Source organism: Neopelma chrysocephalum, unplaced genomic scaffold (assembly GCF_003984885.1).
Source record: "Neopelma chrysocephalum unplaced genomic scaffold, ASM398488v2 Primary Assembly neopelma1_42b, whole genome shotgun sequence".
NCBI lineage: Eukaryota > Metazoa > Chordata > Aves > Passeriformes > Pipridae > Neopelma > Neopelma chrysocephalum.
This window is the reverse complement of record NW_020897701.1, coordinates 109,155-135,467: the sequence shown is the minus strand read 5'-3', so window position 1 is coordinate 135,467 and position 26,313 is coordinate 109,155. Positions and strand designations below refer to the sequence as shown.

Sequence of the window (26,313 nt, the reverse complement as noted above, 5' to 3'; positions counted from 1 at the left end):
AAACAGATGGGAGACCAGCAACTTTGCAATATCTTAATATTGTTGGCCACACTGAAGAACCCCTAGGGGCATGTTCCCCTACAAATGGGGATCTAAAATAATCAGAAAGGACAAAAAAAAAAAAGTCTCTGCTCCTCTTAGGCAGAGACATAATGGAGGACTAGATTCTGGTCATGAAGGTTTACAAACCAGAAAAAAAGTCTACGGGAAGAAAACCAAGGCCAAAACAAACAGAACACCACTTGACACTACAACTTAATGCTAAGGAAAGAACACTTGAGAAAGTTTACTTTCCATTTTTACAGTCAGCACCTGAATTACAACATCTTTTACCCATATTAACAATTATATACTTGAAGTGGAACATTGAAATGGTTTGATCCTGTGAAATTTATGGCTTCAACTCACTAAAGTACCTATCACTTCCAGATCTGAGTACAACACAAAGCAATTTCTCAGCATCTTTCCCATGAGCAGGGCTGCTGCCTATCCTACTGGGAAAAGGATTACACTGCTAAGAGGAAAGCCTGAATATTAAGAACCTGCTGCAAAAACACAGAGAACCAGAGAAAACACTATTACTCTGTAAATCCATGTCGTACTCATATCTTGAATACTGCTTTTTGATACTTGAAATACCAGAAGATACATAATTTTTGTGCATTTTTACTCATATCTCGTATGCTCAGACACACACGTGCATATTTACTACAGACATACACACAAAAACTATACAGGAGAATAATGTACAGTTCAATCCAAAGCAATCCAAAGCCTGGAGCAGCTCCCTGGTGAGTCTCCACAATAGCAGGTCAAACCTGAAAATCATAGGCAAAACTAAAGAACTAGACAATACTGAATAAAATGATCAAACAGTGTGCATGAAGCAACCAAAAAAAGATATTTATCTATTACATGATTAAACTTTCTCACTAGAAACTGTAGATAGCAGAAGTTTACAAGATTTCAAAAATTCATTGGACTACCAAATCCCAAAACTCTGCTTGCACCTTAAAAAAAAAATTCTAACTTGTAAAATGCTAGAAGGCAGGAGAATAGATCAGGGAATCATTGTTACATTCCTTAATGGGTATTGTCAGACACAACACCTTGAGCCAACTAGACCCTGAATTTGGCCTGGACTGGCTGCTATTACCTTCTAGATATTTCTCAGAGAGTTGCCTTGGCACACAAGTTTCATTACTAGCGCTTTCTTTTAATCTTCAGTCTTGAGATCACAGTATAATACTTAACCTTATCTCTTCCTTTTGGCCTCATTACCATTTGATGATATTCAAAATGCACATATTATTCCATATCTTTAATTACCTTGCCTACCTTTAATAAAATTGTTTCATCTCAAATACAAAGCACTTCTTTTTGAGTACGATCAACAATATTCTTCTTGAATTCTCCTCAGCCAAATGTTTATATAAGCTAACTAACACTAAGCTTTACTTCTTTAAAAATTTCCATATTTAGATGGTAAATTGATAATTCTTTAATTTTTTTTCTTGGTAAACATGTCTGAGTGAGCTTTGTAATTTTTCTGCCCGTAACTGTTCTGTTCACTTCTCTTTCTTAAAGACTTTAACTCTATTCTCAAGCCCTAGCGCTGCAACTGCTATAGCTTCTCTTCCTACAGTATCCACAAGTTAAAAGTGAAGCACAAAAAATGGACATTTAGTCACATCTTTCATGTCAAGACCTCAAACAATACTAAAACAGATTCAAAGCTGTATAAAACTGGGCAACAGAATGACTATTACATTCTTACAGACCCAAATGGGGGATATACAACTCCAAGTAATTAATAAGGGGTCACTAACTGATGGCATTACTGTAGAGCAAGTAAATTAAGTGTTTAGAAAGGAATTTATGGGGACCAAAAGCAATTCTCCTATTTGAATTTAGTCAAAACAGTATATTATCCTGCAGCAAGTGATAGGTGATCTTGGTCACCACCTCAACCCTCCAGCATCAATAGAGGGAGAAGGAAAAAAACCAGAACAAATCAAACAACAAAAAGCCCCACAAACAAATACAGAAGGACCATCATGTCACATTCAGAACCAATACAGATAAAAGACTATCACAGAGTCTTCAAACACTCTTCATCCGACACTTTGCATTTCTTTGAAAGCCTACTCAAGTAGTAGCTAAATTCAATTTCAACTAAGTTACAAGAACAGAACAGGGTAAATAGCTCAACCTTGTGCTTTTAACTGCACACACTTTATTACTAACTGAATGATGCCATGATACTAAGAAATATAACTGAAGTGTTACACTGAGAGACTGTCATTAAGTGAAGTCCCCAGTAATATTTTTTGCATCAAGGAAGTAATAAAAAGGTCATCATGATCCTGGAAGATTTCTGCAAGCGCTTCAAGAAAATTGTTAACACTATCTAAAGCCTAATATACAGCTACAGGTTGAAGAGTTACAAAAAAATTGCTGAAGGTGGTATTTTCATCATTAGATAACCCTCTGCAGAGAGATTAAGATGGCAAAATTTTAAAGCAAAATGTTTAAATAAATAATGTGTTTATGAGAAGCTATGAAAAGAAAACAGAGTCATATCTAGCCTGAGAAATTAATAACAAATTTTTTTTCCACTGTAAGAATGACAATAAGTTATCTGAAGCTATTCAGAGAGTTATTTTCTGAACACAATCTCTTTGAATATAATATTGCTTATTTGAACTGGTAATTGTAAATAGACATCTGAAGAAGTAGGACCCAGAAGCAATGTACCAGATTCTCTATTTATAAAGGAATAAAATTCAGAAAAGCTAAGTTACACACAGATGACTTCAGTTCTGGAAGAGAAAGAAATTCCAGAGCCCAAACATTTTAAAACAAGGGTACTCACCTTAAAAGCAAAACACAAACATAATCGTCAGAGAATGAAAATAGATTCTTTGAGTTTGATCTTGTTTGCTTAAAGACATTCTTAAAATCTGTATAATATTATTACTTTTGCCTTACTACTGTCATGTCTATTGAAACACAGAACATATGGAACTGCAGAAGAACAGCATCTTAGTAGCAACTCTTCAGAGAAAATACTTCTTTACATTGCCTGGGTAAAAAACATCAATATCTTTCATGGAAAAGATCCAGAAAAAAATTATATACCAAAGATGGCATTTGATTTTTTATTTTATTTGTTTATTTTGGGGGTTTTGTTTGTTTTTTAAGACCATCTCTCTTATGGTGTTTCTCTACTGTTTGCTACCAAAGGTAGCAGTAACATAAACAGCTTGGTCCTTTGAGCAAATAATTCCATTAAGTTTATGGAGTGTTCTTTGTTGTCAAGTGATCTTAAACAGAAGGACTGATCTGATTTTTGTTTTGTTCAGCCTTCAGGAGCTGCACCCCAGATGACTCCAGATAGATGCAAGATCATTCCCTTTAGCCCTTCTCTAACTGTGACAGAAAGCAGATGCTAGCTGAACATTCAAAGCCTGATGTTGACCATAATAACTTATTTCTGCACAAGGTGATTCCAGAGGCTCCAGGGCTGTTTACAGGCAGAAATTACCAAAGCTTTTCTTCCTCCTGTTTTCCCTGTCGATATATAAATGCATATCTAACCATTTCTGAACTATTTCTGATCAAAATCTTTTTGGCAGGTGCAAGCTGCAGACCTTTGTACCCAAAAATCAACCCTGTAACCAGTGTCTGGATCACACACTTTTCCCTTAGGGCTCTGTTTATTGAAAAAAAAAAATCCCAACCTCCTCTGGGGGGGGGAGGGAAGTATCAAACCCACAGAATTCATTAAGGCTAAAGCCACTGTTTTTCCAACAACCACAAAATGGTTCCCCCTGCATTCAGTTACTTCACTTTCCTTCTCACATCATCTTACCACAGGAATGCACTTGTTTTCCACTACTCCCTCTTTAACCAAACCACCCACTGACTTTTATAGTCATTTGGTTCATCACGACCAGGAGACAGTCTTCAATCACAAAGTAAGTTGGGTTCAATTGGCCCTTCTTTTGAGAAACGATAATTTAAAACTTCATTAGATATTTTTGCTACTTTCAAAAAAAGCCACTTTTAAGATAAAATACAGGGAGTTAGACCAACTGGCTGCCTATGTATGCAGAAACTCTTGTTTACAGTGCCTATCAGGATACCAATGCAAAGGACACTCAATGCTCATTTCAACAAAACAACCACTGTTAAAATTCAATAAGTAATTAGTTCCCATGAGATTTTGTGCACCTGACAAATAGCAACTATTAATTTCCACAAAGATTGCCACTCCATGGCTTATAAACACAGGCACTCTTAACTGAAAATTAAAAATACTGCTTCCTAGTATGATGTATAACACAAGCTCTAAGCAGAGCTCCTCCACCCATATGAATAATGAAAAGTTATGGGAAGAGGGAAGGAGGAAGCAAGCCTTGGTTGCAATCTTGTTTCTCCTCAGAAACATTTCAGGCATTATGAAATCATTCTTTCCAAAAGTGCCAGGAATAACAAAAACAAAAAAAAAAAAAAAAGAAAAATCGTTGTACTGAATCTATCTTGGCACCAAGGTGCCACTGCGCAGTTTGTTACGTTCTCTTCTCTTGCTTTAAGGATCGAATTCCTAGTGGCAGCACAAGCATGTGCCAGAAAAGAAATTATATCAATAACTTTCAGAGAGACATGATTTTCATATTGCCATTAAGTTTCAGTTTTTAAATACTTCGGTCTTGATTTTCAAAAGTATTATCATTTCCTCTTGTTTAAAGTAATGACAATTATTGGCACAAAGTTGTCTCTTCAAACCGCACTTACTGGTTTCTTTTCACTCCCTATGTATGAGCTCTAATTAATGTGAAGTGAGAACAAAAATGCCACAATATTTATGTTTTTCTCTAAAAAATTAAACCCCCACTCACTTTGATCACTATGGGCTAAAAACATAAATACAAAACCAATGACTTACTAATATTGCTTTGAAACAAGCAAGCCTCAGGACACAGTAAATGAAGCAGTAGAAGCTTGCTTACCAGTTTAGCTGAATGACAATAAAGATCTACCTTTTCAAGCCACCACCACCAGCATACACACTCTATATTTTGAGGAAGAGCACTTCCAAGAGAGGTCTCAGTAATGCTGAGGACTGAGGACAAACCAAGCCACTATATTGCAGTGTTTATGAAAATTTGATTGCTGTCTTTGCTGTTTCCAGCTTCATGTCCTGACTGTTACAGTGAAAAATCTTCCAAACTCCCCTTTTAAATAGCTTCACATGGCAAAAAAAAAAAAAAAAATCAGGTGATATCCATCTAATAGTAAAAAACAAGTTCCTTATGCACAACAGTATGAAAGAAATAATTAATCCCATTTGGTAATCATCAAAGATGTTACTGTGCTGGAGCCCTTTTATTCATCCTTCTACTACAAAAAGGAAGAAGATACACAGAAAACCAGTTTCTACTCAGCACTGTCACAGACTCTTGTTTTTTCCAATTGATGGTTTTCAACATAGACTTAGTTTTCACATTTCTGTCTTTACCTCTCAACATATACCACTTCCTTATGTTTTAATATATTCAGCATTGTTCAATCATCCTGCAAACTGCAAAAAGAGCATTTATCCCTTAGCATAAAGGGAGGAGTGTGTTTTTTTGTTACAATTCTTATCAAAATATTTTTAAAGTCTTATTAACAGCACAGATTTTCATATCTTTCCATCAATATTTTATGGTAAATGCGGTGGAAATCCTGCTGTTTGGCCATACACCTTGGATTCCTTAGCTTACTGACTAAAAGAGAACTATAAAAGAAAATAAAGCTCAAAATATGAAAGCATGATCAGTTTTATCTTTCAAATATTATTTTACATCAATAAACTTCATTGCACTTCAACCATTATTAGCTGTGTTTTTTTTCAGATAAGAGGCAATTCCGATGCAGTAAATGATTTTTACAGCTAGACAGGCACACCCACCATAGCAAACATAAATACAATTGCTCAACTTAATTTCACATTTAACGGACATAATCAAAAATCTGAAAAAGAAGTCATCTAGATGTTTCCTTTTCCCAGGCTTCGAATTAAGGACAATAGCTTCATCTTGTAAATGTGCATCATGTAATTTTTTCCCCTATAACTAGATCAAATCGATTCTCAACTTCAGTGGAATTCCTCATACAAGGTCAAGACATTTTGTGTATCTCGGTGAACTCCTCAATATGTTCTTGCATCTTTTACACCTATCCGAAGTACTGTCAGTGGGGAAGTTGGGGGATTAGAGCTAGTCAGTTAGTAACACACTATTTATAAGGATGTATTCATACTTAAAAATAGTAAACACAATAAATTGCTAGTAGGTAGAATAGCATACATTACAGAAAGTAGCAAGTTTAGAACTGCTTTTACATTAAGGATTTAACTAAATCAGGGACAGAAGCTAACTATATGCAATTTGTTACCAAAAATATTAAGTATTTTACAAAATGTCTTTTACAGTACACTTTAAGCTTCAAATAATGAATATTGAGCAAAATGATGATGGAAAGGAGGGAATGTAACTGGAAAAACAGCTACTTGTGAGCACAATTATACTTTAAACCCCTATATATTTCAGAGTTGGTTTTGAAGATCCTGAAGAACAGCTGGGGTATCAGGATTTAGAAGTCAATAGCTAATCTATTCAGTAGCAACATCTGGGTGCACATGCATATCCCAAAACCAGCTGCAGCCACACACTTGAGACATTATACCTCTGTGGAGCACATAGCCCAGCGTGAAGCTTGGATGTGGACTATGATCCACATGTACAACAGCCCCTATTGCCTGAAATTAAATGAATTTAAGAACAGCTGACATGTAGAAGAGCAGGGAAGATTTCATTCTTCCCAAACTTAAGAAAATGAAAGTGAAATACAAATATTGTCGAGTTACCTAGCAGTAGATGATCTTCATATATACAAGACTGCTATTTAAAATATACATTATTTATTGAATGCTTTATGACCTGTTCAACATACTGATAACCCACTTTTAATTCAGTCAAAATTATTTTTACTCCAATATTCACCATTGTTGGCCCAAGCCAATTTTAAACAAGAGATTTTCGCTTTCTAACAAACTACATTCTCATCTGAAATGCAAACACTGAACATAAAGTTTACCAAATACTTCCTAAAAGTGAAAAAAATCAGAACAAGTCAATCTCACCTAAGAACAAACCTCAAGAAACAGAACAAGAACAAACAGACATTAAGCATCCACGTACATAAAAATGTCAGAATAAACCACACACCAGTGCACATAATTTGAATAATTAATGACCATCTACTGAGCAACTATTTGCTAGAAATAAATGTTGGGCTGTTAAAATTGTCCCTAAGAAAACTAAGCCTCCCTTCTATGATGAAATAATAAACTTTTTCAGATGAATCAGAGCCATCAACAAGATTTAGGGGGTTTTTTTGTTTGGGTTTTTTCCCCCATAACGAGAAAGAGAAATCAGCTTTATGCAAGGGCATTGATCCCACCCAGAAACAGTATTTTTAATGATAACATCATAGATCCTCAAATAATCTCAAAGAGAAGCTAAAGATCCTGTAAAACCATTGGTCAGTGTCAAATATACTACAGGTATATCATCGTATTCTTTCCCTAATGTAAGGGACTAACTGTACTCAAATTTTGGTAATGTAACTATGTTAAAAGCAGTAACAATATGAAAACATTTCACAACTATTCATCAAATATTATCACTACACAGTACCTCCAAAGGCATCTTGACTAATGAGGCCAATCAGTTTTGTAAGATTCTTGCTGATAAGGTAAGCACACGCTTTAGAAACATGTTTATCTTTCTACTTGACAGTTATACAAAACCATCTTTTACCCCACAAGCAATATGATAATTTTGCAAATAAGGTAGATATTTCAATAACAGAGCTCTCTTTACCGGCACATTCACTTTACCAAGATGTGGTATTCTTGAGGTGTTAGGTAAAACCAAAGACAGTCTCAATGATTTCTCTTGAGATGAAAATTAACAAGCTCAAAAACTCTATGTGAATCCTGTTTGGACTCAGCCTAGAACATCCACTTTCCCAAACACATGCTACTTCTTGCAGATATAACAGGTATAAAATCAAGATTCCGCATGAAGAAACCAAAAAAAAAAAAAAAGGGCTGTTCTCAACACTTTATGCCAATCTATATAAAGGATCTTAGGAAGATAGGTAAACATTGCTGAAAGAGTCGACTGTCATGAATTCAATCTCCATTTCAGAAAGAATACCTACAAGGCTGCATTAGCACTACAGATAAGTACTTTGTAACTTTGATAACAGCAAGTACTATGAGATACAGTGAGTCCTTAGAGGAAATTTTTAGAGTATTTCAAGTTTCTAACTCTAGTCTGCCTGTAGATATTCAGTGCACCTGGGGCCTGGGATTTTTGAATGACACAAAGAAGAGAAGGAAAGGCCATCAAGAATCCTTAGCCATATTTTAAAACAGTAGGCAAGTTCATATACAAGTTTCATCTCCTTTTATAGAAATAATGTTTATTTTGGAGCCATTAGTTGCTAGCTGTCATTTAAAAGGTTTTACCTTACTTTCAGGTCCACTATAATTTCACAAGCAACAGAAATGTTGGTAGGTATGAACATCCCTGTGTAACAACAGACTAAGTAGTAAGACATGGAAGCCTTGAGATATTAAGATAGACTGTATGTTTAAAACACAGATTTCCAATAATATAGATGCAAACCTTTTACACTTGACACTGTATAATGCAACATTCATTTGAATCATTTTCTGAAGGACTTCTTCAAATGCTATATAATCACATATATACACTTCCCAGGTAACAATTATTATTTTCACAGGTACATTATCAAGTATCTAAAAGATACATTATTTTCGCTCTGAAATGATCTGCAGATTTTAGTGTATGAAGAGTTATGAAAAGTAGCTGAAGTTGCATTGGTAATAGCAGAGCTGAGCAGCCACATCTCATGAGAAGGAAAGCATTCCACAGCAGTTAACATCCATGTCCCTTCCCCAAACGTGAGAAAATTATCCATGCATAAGGTTACATTTACATCAAAGCAAATAAATTACCTGCAGAATGCATCTCAACATGCGGAAGGCTTAGTTATCTTATTTTCCACTCCACTTTTTCACTACTTTCTGACAAATGATTAAGTGAGTCACGAGGGCCTTGTGAGTTCATACATCAGAATGTTCAGTGTTCAGTTAGATCTGACATAAGTTTCTGTGGCTAGCACAGTTTAACTTGGAGCACAGTTGCTGCTGTTCTGCGCAAAACTATTTATACTAATAGAGCAGAGAGCCAAAACGGTTGCTTTTGTTGCTAATTAGTTCAGGCATGTTTGAATCCAGAAGGGAAACACTTTTAGTTTATTTTCCCTGGGAATGCTACAAAGTTCCACTACGGCTTCACAATGTAACCATGTGGATCCAGAGAGGCCTCTGATTCACTTAGAGAAATATCAAATCATACTACTGAATTGTTCTCCTGTTTCTTGGCTTTATTCTGAATGCTCTGAAATGTTTGAAAACAGTTTCTGAGAATTTGCCATCTGCAGTGTCAAAGGCATTCATGGCAGAAAAAGAAAATCTTGTTGAGGGCAAAATTCAGTCAAGATGACTGTAAAACCTAATCCACACCTTTGAATTTGGACTGAATATCCATCATCTTGTAAATGACCCAATTTGTTTACATGGCCCTGTAGCTTTTTATGACTTTTCCATAAAGAAGTTATTACATCCATTCCTTTTATTTTGTTTTAGAGCATTTGAATGAGCCCCAGAACCACAAGCAAGTGAAACAGACTCTCTGCAGATGGAATTGGCCTCATATAACTCTCCACTACCGGTGAAATAGTCAGAACAACACTGAGTTTGGAAATGCCATACCTTCACATATAGCAAAAGAATTTCCTGGGCCATATGTCTTTTTTAATGTTTAACTATTGCATAAAATGAGTGCTGGTTTCCTGTCAATCCAAGGAGGAACATGGAGCCCCTCTCACAGCTCCAATTGTTTGGAACCAGGGTGAAGGCAGTCAGATGGTTACACAGAGAAGTACACTGAGGGAGAAAAAGTAAAAAAATAATAATCAAACATGGATATTCTATCTGCTATCATGTAATAGGTCATTCAGTGAAGCCCCCAGATAATAGTTTAATAAAGACTGGACAACTGAATGTTTTGAAAAGACTACAACTAAATATAATGACTGAAACAAGCAATATTATGCACTAATTCACAAATCAGTATCTTTTGCAGGAAAGTCACTTCATATGCTTTTAAACAAATAATGCTTTAAAAAGAGGCATAGAGAAACTGAGAGCTATGGATTGACAGGGAAGGTGTGCTAAGAACATCTCCAAAACCATTTTTCCAGGGTAAGCTACTCTTTAAACATGACACTGCCTGGTATTTTACACACAAGATTTTTGTTCACAGAACCTTACAACTTTGCTGATATGTGCCAAACTGAGTAATGGTTTAAAGATGTAGAATATCAAAACTACAAAAAGGGCACCACTCATTTACCCTTTACTGCCTGAACCTAGTTTGAAGCCCATTTATCAGATTACAGGGCCAATTCCTTAATTAACTGCAGCATCTAACCTCCTGCCCCCCACCTTCTTACATGATTTATTGTCAATTCATAATAAGAATATTACAGCAGTAGCAATGCAGAAAGGAATTAAATGTACAGGATACACAAGGAGCATTGTTTTCTTTTCCCAAGACATTCTTTACTTTTTCTGAGACAGACAGACTTAACATTTCAAGAAAAGCCACATAAGGGTGATAAGGGAATTTAAATCCAGCACTGAAAATTATCACTGGCTATGCCAGGCATTTGCTGAAAGCTAGGAAGACCTCCCTTACTTTTCTTTAACAGAACTGTAGTATCATAGGGAATGTAATAGGATAGGTACCCAACCAATAGCTCTATTAATCTAGAAAACCAACCACTAAAAAATTAAAACCAAAGATTTTTAATTCCAGCCACAATGCTGGCAAGGTGCATGACCAGAGGACCTCGGCCTCCCTGCCTTTACCTTGCTTTAATCAGGACCAGTGGTACCCTCCATTTCATGTTAAGAAATCAGTGCGACAGTGACCAAACTGAGCCATGCCTACATACTATTTTAATGCAGTTAGTAATCAGTTTTAACTAACTCAAGGAGAAGTTTCAGTGTTTAGGGCTTTCAGGGAGTAGAGGAACAGAGGTGTCCTTCACCCTAGAAGAATCTCTTTAAAACATCTGTGTTTATAATGATACCTTGAAAGAATTTACCATAAAGTGCAAGATTAATGAATAATTTATGAGTATTAATTCACAAAAAGGCACATTGCCACTGAGAAAAATGTGTTATTGATTATTCCCTTACAACTCTCTCATTCTCACTACTATAAAAGGATGCCACTACATGGGAAATAACCTTTGAACATTCTCTTATTTCATTTCTGTTTCTGCCTGTATTCTGTTGGATTGCATGGAGATTAATTCATATTCACTTTCCCCAGCTCCAAACACCTGCATATGAAAATGGCAGTAAGAAAATAAAATTTTAAAAAAGAAAAAAGCAGTGACTTTCACTGTGAAGACCTTCACTGCAGAGTTAACCTGCCTAGTCTCAAATTAGCCTAGTGTGAGTACGAACAGCCACACAGTGTAATAATCCAATGGCTCAAAGAGCTAACTAAATAGCTGATGAGTTCTTTTAATTTCAGTTGCAGCCAGCTCACCTGATGATCAGCATAAATAAAAGCCCATTGACATGGGTTGGGGGTGGCACACACTGACAGGATTTCAGAGGCATCCACAGCAACAAGAAGCCAAGCAGCCTACGAGCCCCAGGCAAATGTACGGTCATGCCTATGCAAGGTGAATGCTGAAGTCCAAAACTGTGGGCATAATCAAAAAGGTGGAATATTTGGAATACACCACTAAACTCAGAAAAAAAAGAGACAGCCTCTGCTGACCCTAACACAGAAGGCCTGTAGGAGACCAGGGAATTAGCTGGGCTCTCTCCTTTTGTTTACATTGACTTTTTTTAGTAGTTCTTATACTCTCTGTATATAAGAATTTCTCCCTGAGCATCCAGAGTCCTGCTTTGTGTCACCCAGCCAACCAACTTCTGTGGAAACTGATTAGGTTATGAAAATGTATAGAGTTGCTGTTGTACACATGCTTTGTAAAGATGAGGTATCTTCACATATAAGACTGCTTATATGCTGTAGGATCATGAAATTAAACACAAATAGCCAACTGTAACACTGGAGATATGTTTTTAAAATCTCAGTAGAAGGATGTCAGGATGAGAAGATCAGAAGACAGATGAACCCTAAGGCTGGGATATCTATAGATGGAGCAATGAACAAATTTTCCAGTCATTGCCACCTTAAAATAACATCTTACAATCTAAGAAAACCTCATGAAAACACCAGTTCATATTTTAGCTTCACAATAACACATTATGAATTTTCACTTACCCACTTGAATAAAAGCATTTCACATTCAAACATAAGCTGCAAAAGTTTTTCCTAAAAGGGAATGACATGTCTACGTAAGTTTTAACATAAAAATAATTTCTCAGAGACTCTGAAACAAAGCACTCATACAGATACCTAAGTGCTACTAAAATAACTATGTGCTGTGTGTCTCTTTTCTGTTCTGTAACTTTTTCGAAGTCCCACTGTTCTCTGCTAAAAGACTACATACATACAGGCCAATTCCTAAAACACACACCATGAAGTGTATTCTCCATGGTATGCACTTTGTGACTAAAAAGCAGAGGCATGCCTCTCTGATAAAGCCAAGAACAATCTATAAAGCAATTGAAGAGGCTCATTTCCAGCTAAGGGAAGTGGGCTTGCTCAGCACATCCTCTTTCTAGTAATCAGGAACTGCCAAACATAGCAAAAACCAAAAGCAGCAACTACCCAACAGAAACAAAAAAAACCCAAGACCACTCTGCTATAATGTACAACCACTGCTGTATGATGCAAAACAGTACCTTGGTATTACATGTTGACTATGTAACAATTAAGACTCAAAGGGTTTGGATAAAGTTATAAGATTAAAAAGACTTTATGTGAAGACAAAGTTCAACATAAGCTCTTTGGCTATATAGCTGTCAGTGTCTCAAGGTATGCCTCATGTTTCTTCTTCATTATAAAACTCTATCTGACTGACAGACAAACTAAATAACCCCAAACAACACGATATGAAACTTTAAAGTCTGATTGGCAAACCTAGTAGGACCTAGTTAATGGAAAAACAAGATTTCACATTAAATTCCATTCAAGATATTTAACAAACATACAAGAAGATTGGAATTACTACATATTTGGGACAAGTAGCAAATGGCCTGTGCTTTTAAAATCCTACATTTACCTAACAGAAGAAACTCAAAGAAGCTGCAGGACTAAAAAGTCCCAAGCAGCACTTTGCTGAATGGCAGACGATGTGTCCGAAGTCAATTAAAAAGGCAAAAAAACAGTTTTAAAAGCTTTCTTCCTCTGCAATTTATTGTAGTGTTGAACAACTTTAATTTGCCACAATCTTTTGCTTGAAGTCAAAAGATGACATGCTATAATTCATCACTCTCCAGGAAAAGGGCTTTAAAACATTTCAAAACCAGTCTTGGACTAAATAGAAATAGACTAAACTTGAGAAAAATTGCATCACTATCAAGTTTTCTTTTAGATGACATGTTTATATTTTATACTTCCTTATCTTCTCAAAATGCAGAAAATTTCTGCTACCCAGCAGTAGTCAACAGGCTGTGCTGGCACTCTGCAATTCAACAAGAGTCAGCAGAAGTGGCAACCCACCACCATAAACTATGTTTATTTATAAGAGATAATTTTTCAGTCAAATGACTGTATTCAAGTAAAAGCACTGATGTTCCCATCTGCAAGGATTCAATGTGCTGCATCACTTGGACATCTCTACCTTTTTCAGGTGTTCGGCCCAAGTTAAAGCAACTTAGTCAGAAACTCTGTTGTGATGCTGTCCCCTCCCTGAATAAGCTGGAAGCTCCCTTTAGAGACACACAAATCAGAGAATCCTTTAGGTGGTTCTGAAGAAGCGTGTCAGGCCACGTACAGGTCAAGGGGATGAGAGAAGCTCCCTCTGGCACTTCAGTTACTCACTTAGTTCCAGCTGCATTCACCAGCTTTTCCCAAGGATAGCCTGAGATACGCAAGTCTCAAACTCTGTCTCAAGGGCACCTGTTTGGGGGATTTTTGAGCTACATAAATCATGTCCATGATTATGAAGCAGTCAGCTACTGAAATTGATTATTAACAGTTTCCATTTGTCTGGGGGAAGAAAAAACAAAACAAAAGAAGACAAAAACAAAAAAACCCACCCAACACCTTAAAAGAAATTAAGATCTGTGAAAAGACAAATCATGACCAGTACATTACTTGCAGGATTAATGCAGGTGCTTCAGGATTACAGAAATCAAGTAAGTGCTTTAGTTTTCTAAGATTTACTTCAGCAACTCTATTTACTGCTGTTCATTCATACTTGAAACTAACTGGAGGAAAGTTAGTATTTCTCACTGGCCCTGGTGAGTTGCTAACTGATCTCAGGTTCTTGGCCTTCTGAAGTCAGTCATTACTACACTTTAAACATACATGCCACATAAGCTATACACATCATTGCTTATGGCACCCAATAGTATTTTTTTCTATAGAGATATCCTCATATTTCTCATAGAAAACATAACAGCTGATAGCTTAGCAAAGTTCCTTCAAACATTTATTGCATCTTCTTCTAAACAGCCAAGAGAATAGAATTTAGATTCTCCTGCCATCTCATGTTGTCTCAAATCTATATTAAACTAATAACATCACATAAGTAGGTGCACTCAGACCACCAGGGTTAAATCATTCTCATTACTCAATCTACCAACAGCTCCCTCAGATGCTGCTAAAACTACAGAAATAAAATGAAGATACTACATCAAAAACAGCCATCAAAAGTAGATGAAAATGAAGCAAGAAATGTAATAGAAAGAAGAAATAAGTAAACCATCCAGGTAATCAAATTCAATACACAAGAGATTCAGTTTTGTTCTTCAAAAGAAACTGAGCAATCAATTTTTCTTGACTTTTTACTTCAATATGGAAAACTGTTAATAAATACATCAGACAACCATAAGAAAAATGATAAAGCCACCTAAGCATGAAAAACCTTTCAAAGCATAATCTGCTCTTCGATATGACAAGAACTATAGAAATAAAATCCATCCAGATAAATGGGAGCCATCACTACATGCATCATTTACTGCTACTTTGCCTTCCAGAAAACTTGCATAAACTTCTTTGATTCTCCAGATGAATATTTACTCAGTTGAATAAAATAAAAACATTGAAAATAAATAGGAATTTTTCAAGGAAATCACATAAAATCCCTTACTGTCAAGTAGAGTTACAAATAAAACCTGTTCCTAAAGAAAATATCACTATAACAGAGGAGAGGTAAATCAAAACATGGAGGTAGTTTTAAGTGGTTTTAAACAGAGCTAGGTTTGCCCTACAACCATCAACACATCGAATTTCTGGGAGGTAACAGCAAAACACTGTGTTCTAAAAATATTTAATTTACAAAGAAATATTTACACTAGGAAACTGCCACCTAATACAACACTCACTATACAGCAGAAACAAGAGAGGTCCTTATGTCTATCGTTAGCAAATAAATTGAGTTAACTGTAATTTTGAAGTTAATAATAATTTAGCTAATAGATAAGTAAATACCAGTTATGAACAAATTAATTCTTAAGCACACGCTTACCCACAAGTAGTGGCACTGAATTAATAACTGGTCACAGACATCTTCAGTATCACCTTGAAGCAATAACTATAGCACCCACGTGTGCAACTAAGTAACACTGTAATCCATTCTACTCCAAAATTTCTTGGCCATTTAGCAGTTTTACAAGTTGAGGACAGAATTTTTATTTGTAGACTGCGTAAGTAAAAAAAATTTCCCTCTCTCCTGACCAGAGATTATTTGGCACGTGAACAGCAATATCTCATTCTCATACTCCAGGGAGTTTTAACCTGCCTCTAGCTAAAAGCTATACAATCTTTAGATTGCAGCAGAGTGTAAAAATCGCTCTAATTAAATCAAGTAAGAACTGGTTTGACCAGTGTTACCGATCCCCCAAATAATTAAAATCAGTTAAAAAAAGTCAGGGGTTGGTACTTAGCTATACCTAAACTTGTTCAATTGCAAAAATTACATTAAGAATTAGCACAACTATAAGGCAAACCAATACTTCTAAGTATAAATTACCACATAATACAGTTTCAGGGCACTTTTAAAAAAAAAAAAAAAATTCTCCCGGCTTTGCATTTGTTCTAAGATGTAGTGACTATCTTAGAGCATGCCAAATTGCATTGCAAACCAGTTGAAGCCTGACCTAAGCCAGCTGTGTTTCTGATATATGTGAACAAAATCTAGTTTGTACTGTCACACATACTTACACCTATTTACATATTATATTTACATAAGTTTTGCTTCTATGCTGTATGATCTACCGTTTACACTGTTGTGCTCCCATTGTTGGACCCTGCAGGCCCTTCAGGGCCCAGCTGCGTTATCCTGTAACAAACCTTTTAGAGCAGACTGACAGCATAGCAGGTTTCCTTGCACTCCTGACAAAGTCAAAGCAAAGCAATGACAATACTCTGTGTGGTGATATGCTCCATATGCACAGCATGCAAATTTAAGAGAAGGCAGTATAACAGCACAAGACATTACTATAAAATTGTCAAGCCCATTTTGTCACAAACTGGTGCCCTTAAAGCCTCTAAACACCAGGTAAGATGGGAAGGGGTAGAAAGTGAGTGATTTCTCACACAGAACAGATAATTTCCTGTACTGTGCACAAAGTCTGATTGGTTTCCTGTCAGAATAGCTGGGTCTCTGAGTCTTTTGATCACTTTCCTCTGGCCCTTCACAGTTGCTCTGATTAGAGATTGATCCCCATGCTGCTCTTTGATCAGCAGCTCCGGCAGTCTGCAGGTGCCATATATCATCACATTAACAGGCCACTGCAGTATTAATCTCCCCCTTCTAAATTTGTTAGTGCACTGCATATTCTACCCATTCACAGAGCACTTGGAGAGGTCTCTGAAACTTTGCTTTCTATTACAAGATACAACATAGAATACTTTTATCTGGGGAGTCCCAAGTTCAAAGTTGAGAGAATTGAATTAGCCTCAAATCTGCGTTTCTGTTTTATTTCATTACAGTTCAGAGTTATGAGAGCTCCCAGATTGGCCTTTTGTGTTGGTTTGTGCCCATGGAGAAAGCTTGCTCTAGATGACATGCAAAGTACTAAATTTTTCAAACACCATCTCCCCCCACACACCCCCCGGCCCCGTACATTAAACACCAGGGTTTCCATGCATGTATGCTAACAGCTTTAATTTTAGATATTCTACTCTAAGTGTGGTTTCATGCAGTATATAACGTTACAGTTTGTAAAATATTCTTTAAAATGACTTCATAATACCAGATCAAGAGGAAAGGCACTTAAAAATCTGAATAATGTAAATCATATGGAGTTCAGAGGCTAAGCAAATTACACACCCCGAAGCTGCCCTTGCTGTATGAAAGGAGTCTTTCTCCAGCTCAGCGCAGCTCCAGCCCAGGGGAACTTGCATTTGAGAGTTTTCTAAACATTTCAGGTACACTTGAAAGTTGAAAGTAATTCTCATTTCCTATGCAGGATTAGCTCGTTTCCAGCCCGTACAAAATACCACTCATTCACGCGCAGACACAAACCCACCCCCCCCTCCCCGAGAGCATTTAGGGTACAAAGGTGCGCGGGTCGTTGTTGGATTTGTTTGGGTATTTTTTTAGCGGGGCGGGGAGGTTGGAGGGGAACGGGACACGGTTTTGCACCTCAAATACCTCAGAGGAGGGAGCCTCCGAGCCGGCGCCGGGCTCCCCCCGCCCGCCGAGCCGCTGCCCTTTTACCCACAGCGCTGCCCGAGCCGGCGGGCAGAGTCCCGGCTGCCGCCCCACTCTGCCTGCCGCCCCACTCTGCCTGCCGCCACCCCGCGGGGCCGCGTCCCTCCGCGGCGAGGGGCTGCCCCGCAGGCGGCGGGAGAGGAGAGGGAGAGGGAGAGGAGAGCTCCGCGCCGCGCCGGCCGGGCGCCCGCCCCCGCCCTGTCCCGGGCTGCGCGGCGGCGGGTGCTGCGGCTCCTTACCGTTCTGCTCCTTGGCGCCGGAGAAGGCGAACTTGCTGCTGAGGTCGGACTCGGCGACGGCCCCCTGCCTCCGGCCGGCCAGGGCAGATGTCAGCAGGAACAGCCCGAGGAGGAGCATTGGGCCGGCGGGGCGAGGGGCTCCGGCACAGCAGGCACTGGCGGCGAGGCACCGAGGCCCGGGCGTCTCTCAGCAGCGCCCGGCGCGGGCTGCGCCGCTGGGGAGAAGGCAGCACTGAGCCTGCTCTGGCAGCGGAGAATTGCAGGGTACTTTCCACATAATCCCATCCAAAACTTTTTCCTAGAGCGCTCTTCTGTGTCTCCAGGTTTTGTTTTCCTTTGCCTTTTTTTTCCTCTCTCTCTCTTAAAAGAAAAAAAAAAAAAAGGAGGGAAAAAAAAAAGAGGATCAAAGCAAAGTCTGGACCCAGACCAGCTTCCCAAGGATTAAACAATCCGGTGCCGTGGCGGGCGGGGGCCGGAGTGGCCGGGGCTGGTGCTACAGCCGCGGAGGAGCGCGCACCTGTCAGCGGCACCGGCGGGGGCGGGCGGCCCGCGCTCGCACACAACCACCCTCCCCGCCCGCTGCTCGGCGGCCGCGCTGCCAGCCTGAGCCGTGTCTCTCCACTCCCCCCCTCCCTCCCACGCCCGCCGTCCCATCACGGCGAGGGCGGCACCTGGCGCGGCCGTTTACGCCCCGGGAAGTTGTCGGTGGGAAGAAGGAGGCGAGGGGGGAGGTCCTCGCCGCTGCCCCCTCGCTCGTGGCCAAGCGGCGGCGCAACAGGTGCTGGGGCGGCCTCTGCCCCCGGCGGGGAGGGAACCGGGGGGGGCCTCCTGCTAACCCCCTCTGCCTCAGGAAGGGGGCTTCATCCGCCCTCCCTCCTTCCCCCGATGAGGAACCAAGGTCACCGCGGTCCGGAGCCAGCTTCTGGGTTTGGTAATTAAAGTGAGGTGAGTTTGTTTACTGGGTTGTTATTATGGCAATTGGGTTCGTGCTTGAAAATTTGATGCTTGGTTAAACATTTCATCTGAAGGATGCCCTTGATACTGCAAATAAAACACGGAGAGGACGTTTTAAAAAAGACTCTGGATGCTTAGTTTTTTCTTTTCTTTTTTTTTTCTTTTTTTTTCCCCCTTGTATAGAACTTGCTGTTTTGGTTATCCTGAACTGGACTTCTAACATTGACATAAGCAGATGGAAACACAGGTTCAACTCTTTTTAACTGTCCCTTGCTTGCTGAAATTCCATGCAGTACTCAGTGAGGTGGTATCCGTAAAGCTGACAGGATTGGGTTGCCTTCTGCTGTTTCATCAAAAATCAGAGCCGAGTTTATGGGAAGGAGTATTCCCCCATTAACACTGGTGAGGACTAAAAGGAATGATGATGTTCAGCACCCATATAGATCTCCATTAGAGATGGCATTTCTAGCTTGCCAAAGGGTTTGAACTGTGGCTATGCGATGCGTCTGAGTACCAGGACTGAACACTAGCTACATACCAGGAGGCTGAAAGAAGCAGTAGGAAAGACAAATCTTTTTCTCTTGACTGAGAAGTTTTGGGAGATTTTCTTAATTGTGACTTCAGCCCCCATATCTCTGAGGTGGTTTTGGGGATGGATGGGAAGAGCTATATAACCAAGGTATCACTTACTGTCTATGCAAGATACACAAGAGAGAAACTGAGTCTGCTCTGCCAGAGTCTCAAGCACACACTACATAAATTTCTTATCCTTTGACCTAGCTCTTTCCATTATATAACTGAGCTATTTCTTCGCCTCAGCCAAAGCAACCCTTGAGACAGTGATAAACAACCCCTCTGTTCCTAATAAGTGACATATTTCCAGTAGCAACTGAAAGCTGTCCAGCCAAGTTGGGCTGTCTTCTGAAAAGCAGACTTGGAGCATATCGTAAATAGCAACCCTTCACTTACAGAGCATGAAGAAAGAAATGTACTGCACAAAGGAGACTATGTAGTTACTTTTATTATTGTTAGCATTACTATTTCTTTGGTTTCACTGTTGTTATTTTTAAATGGAAATAAAAATAACATGTACTAGTTCACAGGTCTCCTACCCCGATGATTATAAGCAGTGGGTTTATTAAATCAAATAAACAAAGTATTACACTGTAGCTTAACCTTCATTGCCTGAGGATTTTGTGGTATTCTTTGTATTTTGGACAACTGACGGCAAGTTCACTCTGCAAAATATGGACATAATGTCTTACACTGTGTACATCAAAAATAAGGAGTCCATTGAAAAATCATAAATCTAGGCTGCATAAGGCCAGTGTTTTATCTGGAGGTGCTGGACCATGCCCAAAGAAGGGCAGTGGGGCTGGTAAAGAAGCTGAGCACAAGTCTTATGAGGAGAGGCTGTTTAGCCTGAGGAGGTTCAGGGGGGACCTTATCACTCTGCAATTACCCAAAAGGAGGTTGTAGCAAGGTTGGGGTCGGTCTATTCTCTCAAGTAACAAGCGACAGGGCAAGAAGAAACAGCCTCAAGCTGGGCCAGGGGACGTTTAGATTTGATATTAGGGAAAAATTCTTCACAGGAAGGATTGGAACAGGCTGCCCAGGGAAGTGGTGGTCACCATTCTTGAAAGGTATTTAAAAGACATGTAGATGTGGCACGTGGGGACATGGTTTAGTGGTGAACATGGCAGTGCTGGGTTTGTGGTTGTAGTCAGTGATCTTAGAGATCTTTTTCAACCCAAATGATTCTATGATTCCATGGTCCTGGCTCAGACTTTTCAAGGAAAAATGCAAGAACCCACATAGTGGATGAATATGGAATAACACTGCCTGGGGAGGAACCTTTAATTCTGAACCTCCTGTAATTAAAGATCAGGGTATATTTCCATTCTTAAGTCTCTACTTCTTTTCAAAAATGCTTTTGTTGCTAATCTCACCCAAAATATCATGTACAGTAGTCTCTATCCTTATAAGTGTCCAATCTTCTCTGAAATTCATGTTGAACTTTTATCACAAGCTATCTATGTTTATTTTTGATGCTATTGCTCTTCAGTTTCCTCAGGTATATGTATGTGTTTGAGTTTGAAAACAGATAATTATAAATTATTTACTTTCTCTACCCTGTTCATTTTCTGTGTTACAGCCATATCACATCCTTTTCCAGCTAGGCATTTTTACTATGGTTGTTACATGAACATCTCTATAACTCTAAGCTTCTCAGAGTCCCATCTAGTTTTGTTGTGTTTTATTTGGGGTGGGACAAACAGAACATGACATTCCAAGTGAAGGCCTAATCTAACATTATACAGTGAATGAAGATAGAATGTTTCATTGTATATAGTATTTCATGTGCATGTCATTTATATGATCTACTCATGTACTCAGAAGTATTGGCATTAAAAAATATAGTCTAAATGGTTAGATAATTGCAACAAACTAATGTATATGTAGTTCAGACCACTCCTTCCAGTGCACCTTGTGTTGCCTACATTGAATTTCACTGGGGACCATGATGCCAATGCAGCTAAGAGTTCTGATGACTCCAGTGCCAAGTACAAATTTCTCTGGATATCATTTTTTCTATGTACATATTAAATATTTTTAACTACATAAAGCTTTATGTTCATAGCTTTTCTCCATTATTAGAATTGCACTCCAGTTTTTGTCTTTTTTTTATCAGTTATTTTGCCATATGTCAAAATTACTTAGTTTACACTCTGTAGTCTTTCAAAGACTTTTTTTTCCCCAGAGGTTGTTTTATGACTCTGGTTTTTATCATCCTTATTTAGAACTTTTTTTGAATCAGTATTTCTTGTACTTGAATAAAATTTTAATTATCTGGATTATGCCACAGGAATTTATTGATATTAAGACTTAGCCAACAGAGAAAGCAAAGGAAATTTGGCCTGTTAGGACATCAGAGACTTACTGTGATGGTGTGTAGACATGGTACTCCTGAGCTATAAATATTCTTGAAATGGAAAGGCTTTCTCTGTGATTATTATTACCTGAAAGAGTTACCATTAAAATATACATCCATCATGCAATCTTCAAAACCTTCCCTTACATCAGCAAATAGAATTTCCCACACCAAAGTCAAAATAAGATGATCACAGTGCCAACAGAGGTGGATGGTTACACGTGCTCCACCCCTTGTTCCTTCACCACTTTACAACAACAAAGATTCCCCAGTTACAAGCAAGGTGCATAGGTGTTCACAGACTGCCCTTTTTGATTTCTGCTGATGCCAAGACATCTTGACTGACTTCAGGGTGCTCTAAATATCCCAAGCAAGTTCTGTGAGGAAGTGTACTCTTTCCTTTTCCTGTATGCTGTCTTCAGCAAGACTTTTTTCCCCCTCCATAAGGTATGCAATGAGATAAGCATTTCTCTCCTGAGAAGGAATAGAGTGAGGAATACAGTGTTTTGGGGGAAAATAGGAAAAAGCTGAGATATAAAACCATTTTTAACCATGCTGTACAACCAAAGGGAAGTGCTTCTGGAGATGGGTAGCTCTGCAAATGCAGTTACTTCTATCAACTTTGTCTCACAAGAGTTAGAGCTAGGCATTTACATCTCATCTCATGGCTAGGCTTCGCGAACGAAGATTTAGGAAGGGCTCTACCCACGTTTCTTGCAAGCGCGTTGGTGGCTAAAAAGGCCAATACGAGAAAGGCAAGTCCGGTTGCAAAAGAGAATAGGCATTTACATACCTTTGCAAGATTAGGACCTACTGTTAAGAAAAGCAGATTGATTCCGTTTTCTCTCCACAGCTTGTTTCACTTCTTAATATGAACGGGAAAAAAAAGGAATTAATACATATGTACTTTTATATTCCCATATATTCCAAATGTACCTGTATTATCCTTGTAAGATCATATGAAAGGCAAAACAGTATTTTGCAAAACTTAAAATCTAATTTAGAACTAATGAATATCTACTCATCCAGACACACAGGCAAATATCTGCTTTTGTGCAAGATGCTCCTGATTTCAGTGTAGTTACGCATTAATTAGTTGCTGGTATAGAATTGTTGAGGTTTAAATGCTTATGCTTACATTATGGAATTATTTTTAATTATTAAATTAGTTATGAAATATTTTGAGCAAAATCTTTTATGGATGAGTGATAAATATGAAAACAGAAATTGTATTAGAAACACTAATAGTCTTTCAGAAAAGCAACAATACAGTATTCTGCTCTCATGATCACCGAGCAATAAAAAAACAGGCATTTGTACATGACTCTTATAATCTTACTCATGTGAGGTGAAAAGACTGTATAGAATTGAACAGAAAATCATTACTGTGTTAGAAAGTACTCCTGTAAATGAGATAGTGCTAAATTTTAGTGTTTCAGTCTTATTGTCCATTCCTTCTGAATTTGTAAACAAGTTGAAGATTTATTGTCCCATTTCCATGCTGCATTCAAAAATATAACGAAGAAAAAATGTGAAGTCCAGACAGGCTTCAATTATGCTGATGCCTATACACTGTGGACTGCTCAGACACAACCAGAGAGGAAGGATCTCCAAATATTCTTTGGTCACTTGAATTAGACCTCTAAATAAAAGGTGCCATTTCTATTTTGCAAATCCTAAAATGAGACTTTGGTCTTAAAAATACACTTAAAGATAAGCATTTGAACTTCTAAGCATATCGATGTTGTTATGCTCAATGTTGCATAGCTTAACCATTTTTCAAAGTCCTTATTGTACTTTTGTGTGATTTCTACTTATAAGCATTGTTTTAGAGCAGTCATATTTCATAATTCCAATATTTAATCAACTGCATACACATATATTGTCCAAGCTACATGACAATGCAACTTTCTTTGCATAGGCTGTGGGAGCTACAACAGGAGACAAGGAAGGAGGCCCACTAGAGGTCTCCCAAACTGTTTAAAAGAACACTACCCACTTCTGGCATTTGGTAGCTCATTTGGGTCTTGATGGGCTTTCAAAGTCAGCATGTAAAATGCAGAACACGGCTGTCACTTATGCCTTGTAACATGTTTGCTGAACATATACATGGACTACACCAAGGCCTGAAAGGGCAGCAGTAACCAGTCTTAAAGTCAGCATTTCCCCATAGGGTATGTAGGAGTGTTCTGGATATTAGGGTCTCTCCCTCAAAGCATTAATTTTCTTCTGTATGCTTTCAGAGTAGAATGTTCCTATCATCTTACACCCCAGTTTAGAGGCATCTCAGTATTCAAATGCTCTTCTGCACATACTTGAGTAAGTGCATAAGAACTGTGCTGAGATGACAGGCTTGCTCAGGTACACATGAATGTTTACTTACTTATGACTATGTTTCCAATGATTTTGCTTATTTATGTCAGAAGTCAGGTAAGTTTTCTGCTTTTTAATCAGATGATATCACTTATTAATCACTAATGTCTTTGGTCCTATCAGCATGCATGAAATTCTGTCATGATCATAACTGAAGATGGCATGTCTCTGTGTCAGCTCTAAAGAACTACTGAAATCTTGATAACTACTGAATTTGGTCTCCCTGCCTGTCTCCCTTTCACTGAGCATTGCAAGATACAGATTTGGAATCAGAATACAAATTTTGATTATTAGTTCCAAGCATACTATTTGAAAAAATAGTATGTACCGTGTAGTTATAAAATTGCATCACTGTATCCAGATACGGTAAAATTAAGGGTAAACTATTATTAGAAACACACATAGATAGAAATAGATTATTTCAAACACTGATAAAACCCACTTAGAGCATTACAAGATTTTTTTTCATACTGAAATATTTCTAAGCTATTTATGTATGAATATTCTATTGCTTTGAAACTGCTCTTCAGAGAAATGAAACACAGCTGAGAGTATTTATGGCACAGCAGCATAATTTTGCTACCAATATTTGCAGTGTATCTAGCACTTAACAGTCTGAATGCAGACTGTCTATCAAATAGAGATACTAAGATCCATTACAATTAGTTATTTGAGTGGAATATTTACATCTATTGAGTTTGAAGTAGAAAAGTAACATTTGTTGGGTCACTTTGTTGTTATAGGAATTTTATGCTTATGTTATTTAAACTATTTTTGATACTAAGAATTTTGGTTCTTGAGCATGTTTAATTGAACCAGATTTTTTTATATGGCTGTAGCACTTCAGCTTTAGTCTTCTGGTCCCTCAGTCCACACAGAGCAGAAGTCATGCTGAGACAATTACATAGTTTTGAGCCTTCATTAAAGTTCAAATTCAGCAGAAGAGAACGGGAATCATATTGACAGCACCAGTCTCCAAACAGCATTGTTTAAAGGCTAAACTGAGATTACAGTTTAATTGGTTAATGAGATCCATCTAAGAAGATATTGCAAACAAGCCCATAGGTAAGAGGAACATTAGCAATCTAACAGGAGTAGAGGACTAATGGAGAACTGAAGAGCAGACACAACCACTCAGGAATGATGAGGCACTGGAGCAAAACTTATACAATGTATGAAGTATCTGTCCTCCCTAACCCTGACTCACCACTTTACATTTCCTCTCATTTGTTGTCTTCCTGTCTCTTCCCTAGTCTTCCTCTCTTTCACCTCCTCCCTTTCAGCCTTCTCAATTAATTAGTTACTACTTCTACTGCACTCATTATTTAATTAAACTCTTGGCCTCCTAATTTTACCTCTCCACACTTGATTTTCTAATCCAACTCCTTACCTTCATAACTGGTCCTTTGGTACTCGCTAGCACTCAGATTTGTTTCCTCTTTGCACTTTGCCCAGTCTTATTTCCTGTCAATCTCCAGTCCAGATTTGCTTGCTGCAGCAAACCTTTTTTTCCTGTCATCATCTCACAGAATGACTATTCCACAACTTTACTCAGGGTTTCTTTGCAGTGATTTGTTTGACATAGGCTAGAGGAGTGAACCAGTTGGTGCTACAGACTCAGCAGCCACAGTATGGATATGCTGGAGAAGGTCTTTCAGTATACTTCCATAAGAAAGTTCTAATTCTGCAAGACAGCTGTGAGATGACAATCAATGGTAAAATATGTGTTTCAAAAGGTGTCTTTTTTATTCCAACGAAACTCACAATGTAAACACACCTGCTATCTTGTCT

At 38.2% G+C, this 26,313-nt stretch overlaps 1 protein-coding gene and 1 long non-coding RNA gene across 2 annotated transcripts in view; one reads left to right on the top strand and one right to left on the bottom strand.

The window, feature by feature from the left end:
• Window positions 1-18,462, bottom strand: part of PDGFC (platelet derived growth factor C) — a 122,681-nt gene extending 104,219 nt beyond the window's left edge. The window contains exon 1 of the mRNA XM_027676862.1: window positions 18,264-18,462. Within this exon, the coding sequence (XP_027532663.1) occupies window positions 18,264-18,381 (118 nt within the window). The 5' untranslated portion in view covers window positions 18,382-18,462. The remainder of the gene's footprint in view (window positions 1-18,263) is intronic.
• Window positions 18,463-18,967: 505 nt separating this feature from the next.
• LOC113964516 lies at window positions 18,968-20,392 on the top strand. The gene is made up of 2 exons (XR_003533217.1): window positions 18,968-19,208; window positions 19,401-20,392. It is a non-coding gene; the product is annotated as an uncharacterized LOC113964516 (long non-coding RNA).
• Window positions 20,393-26,313: the final 5,921 nt, after the last annotated feature.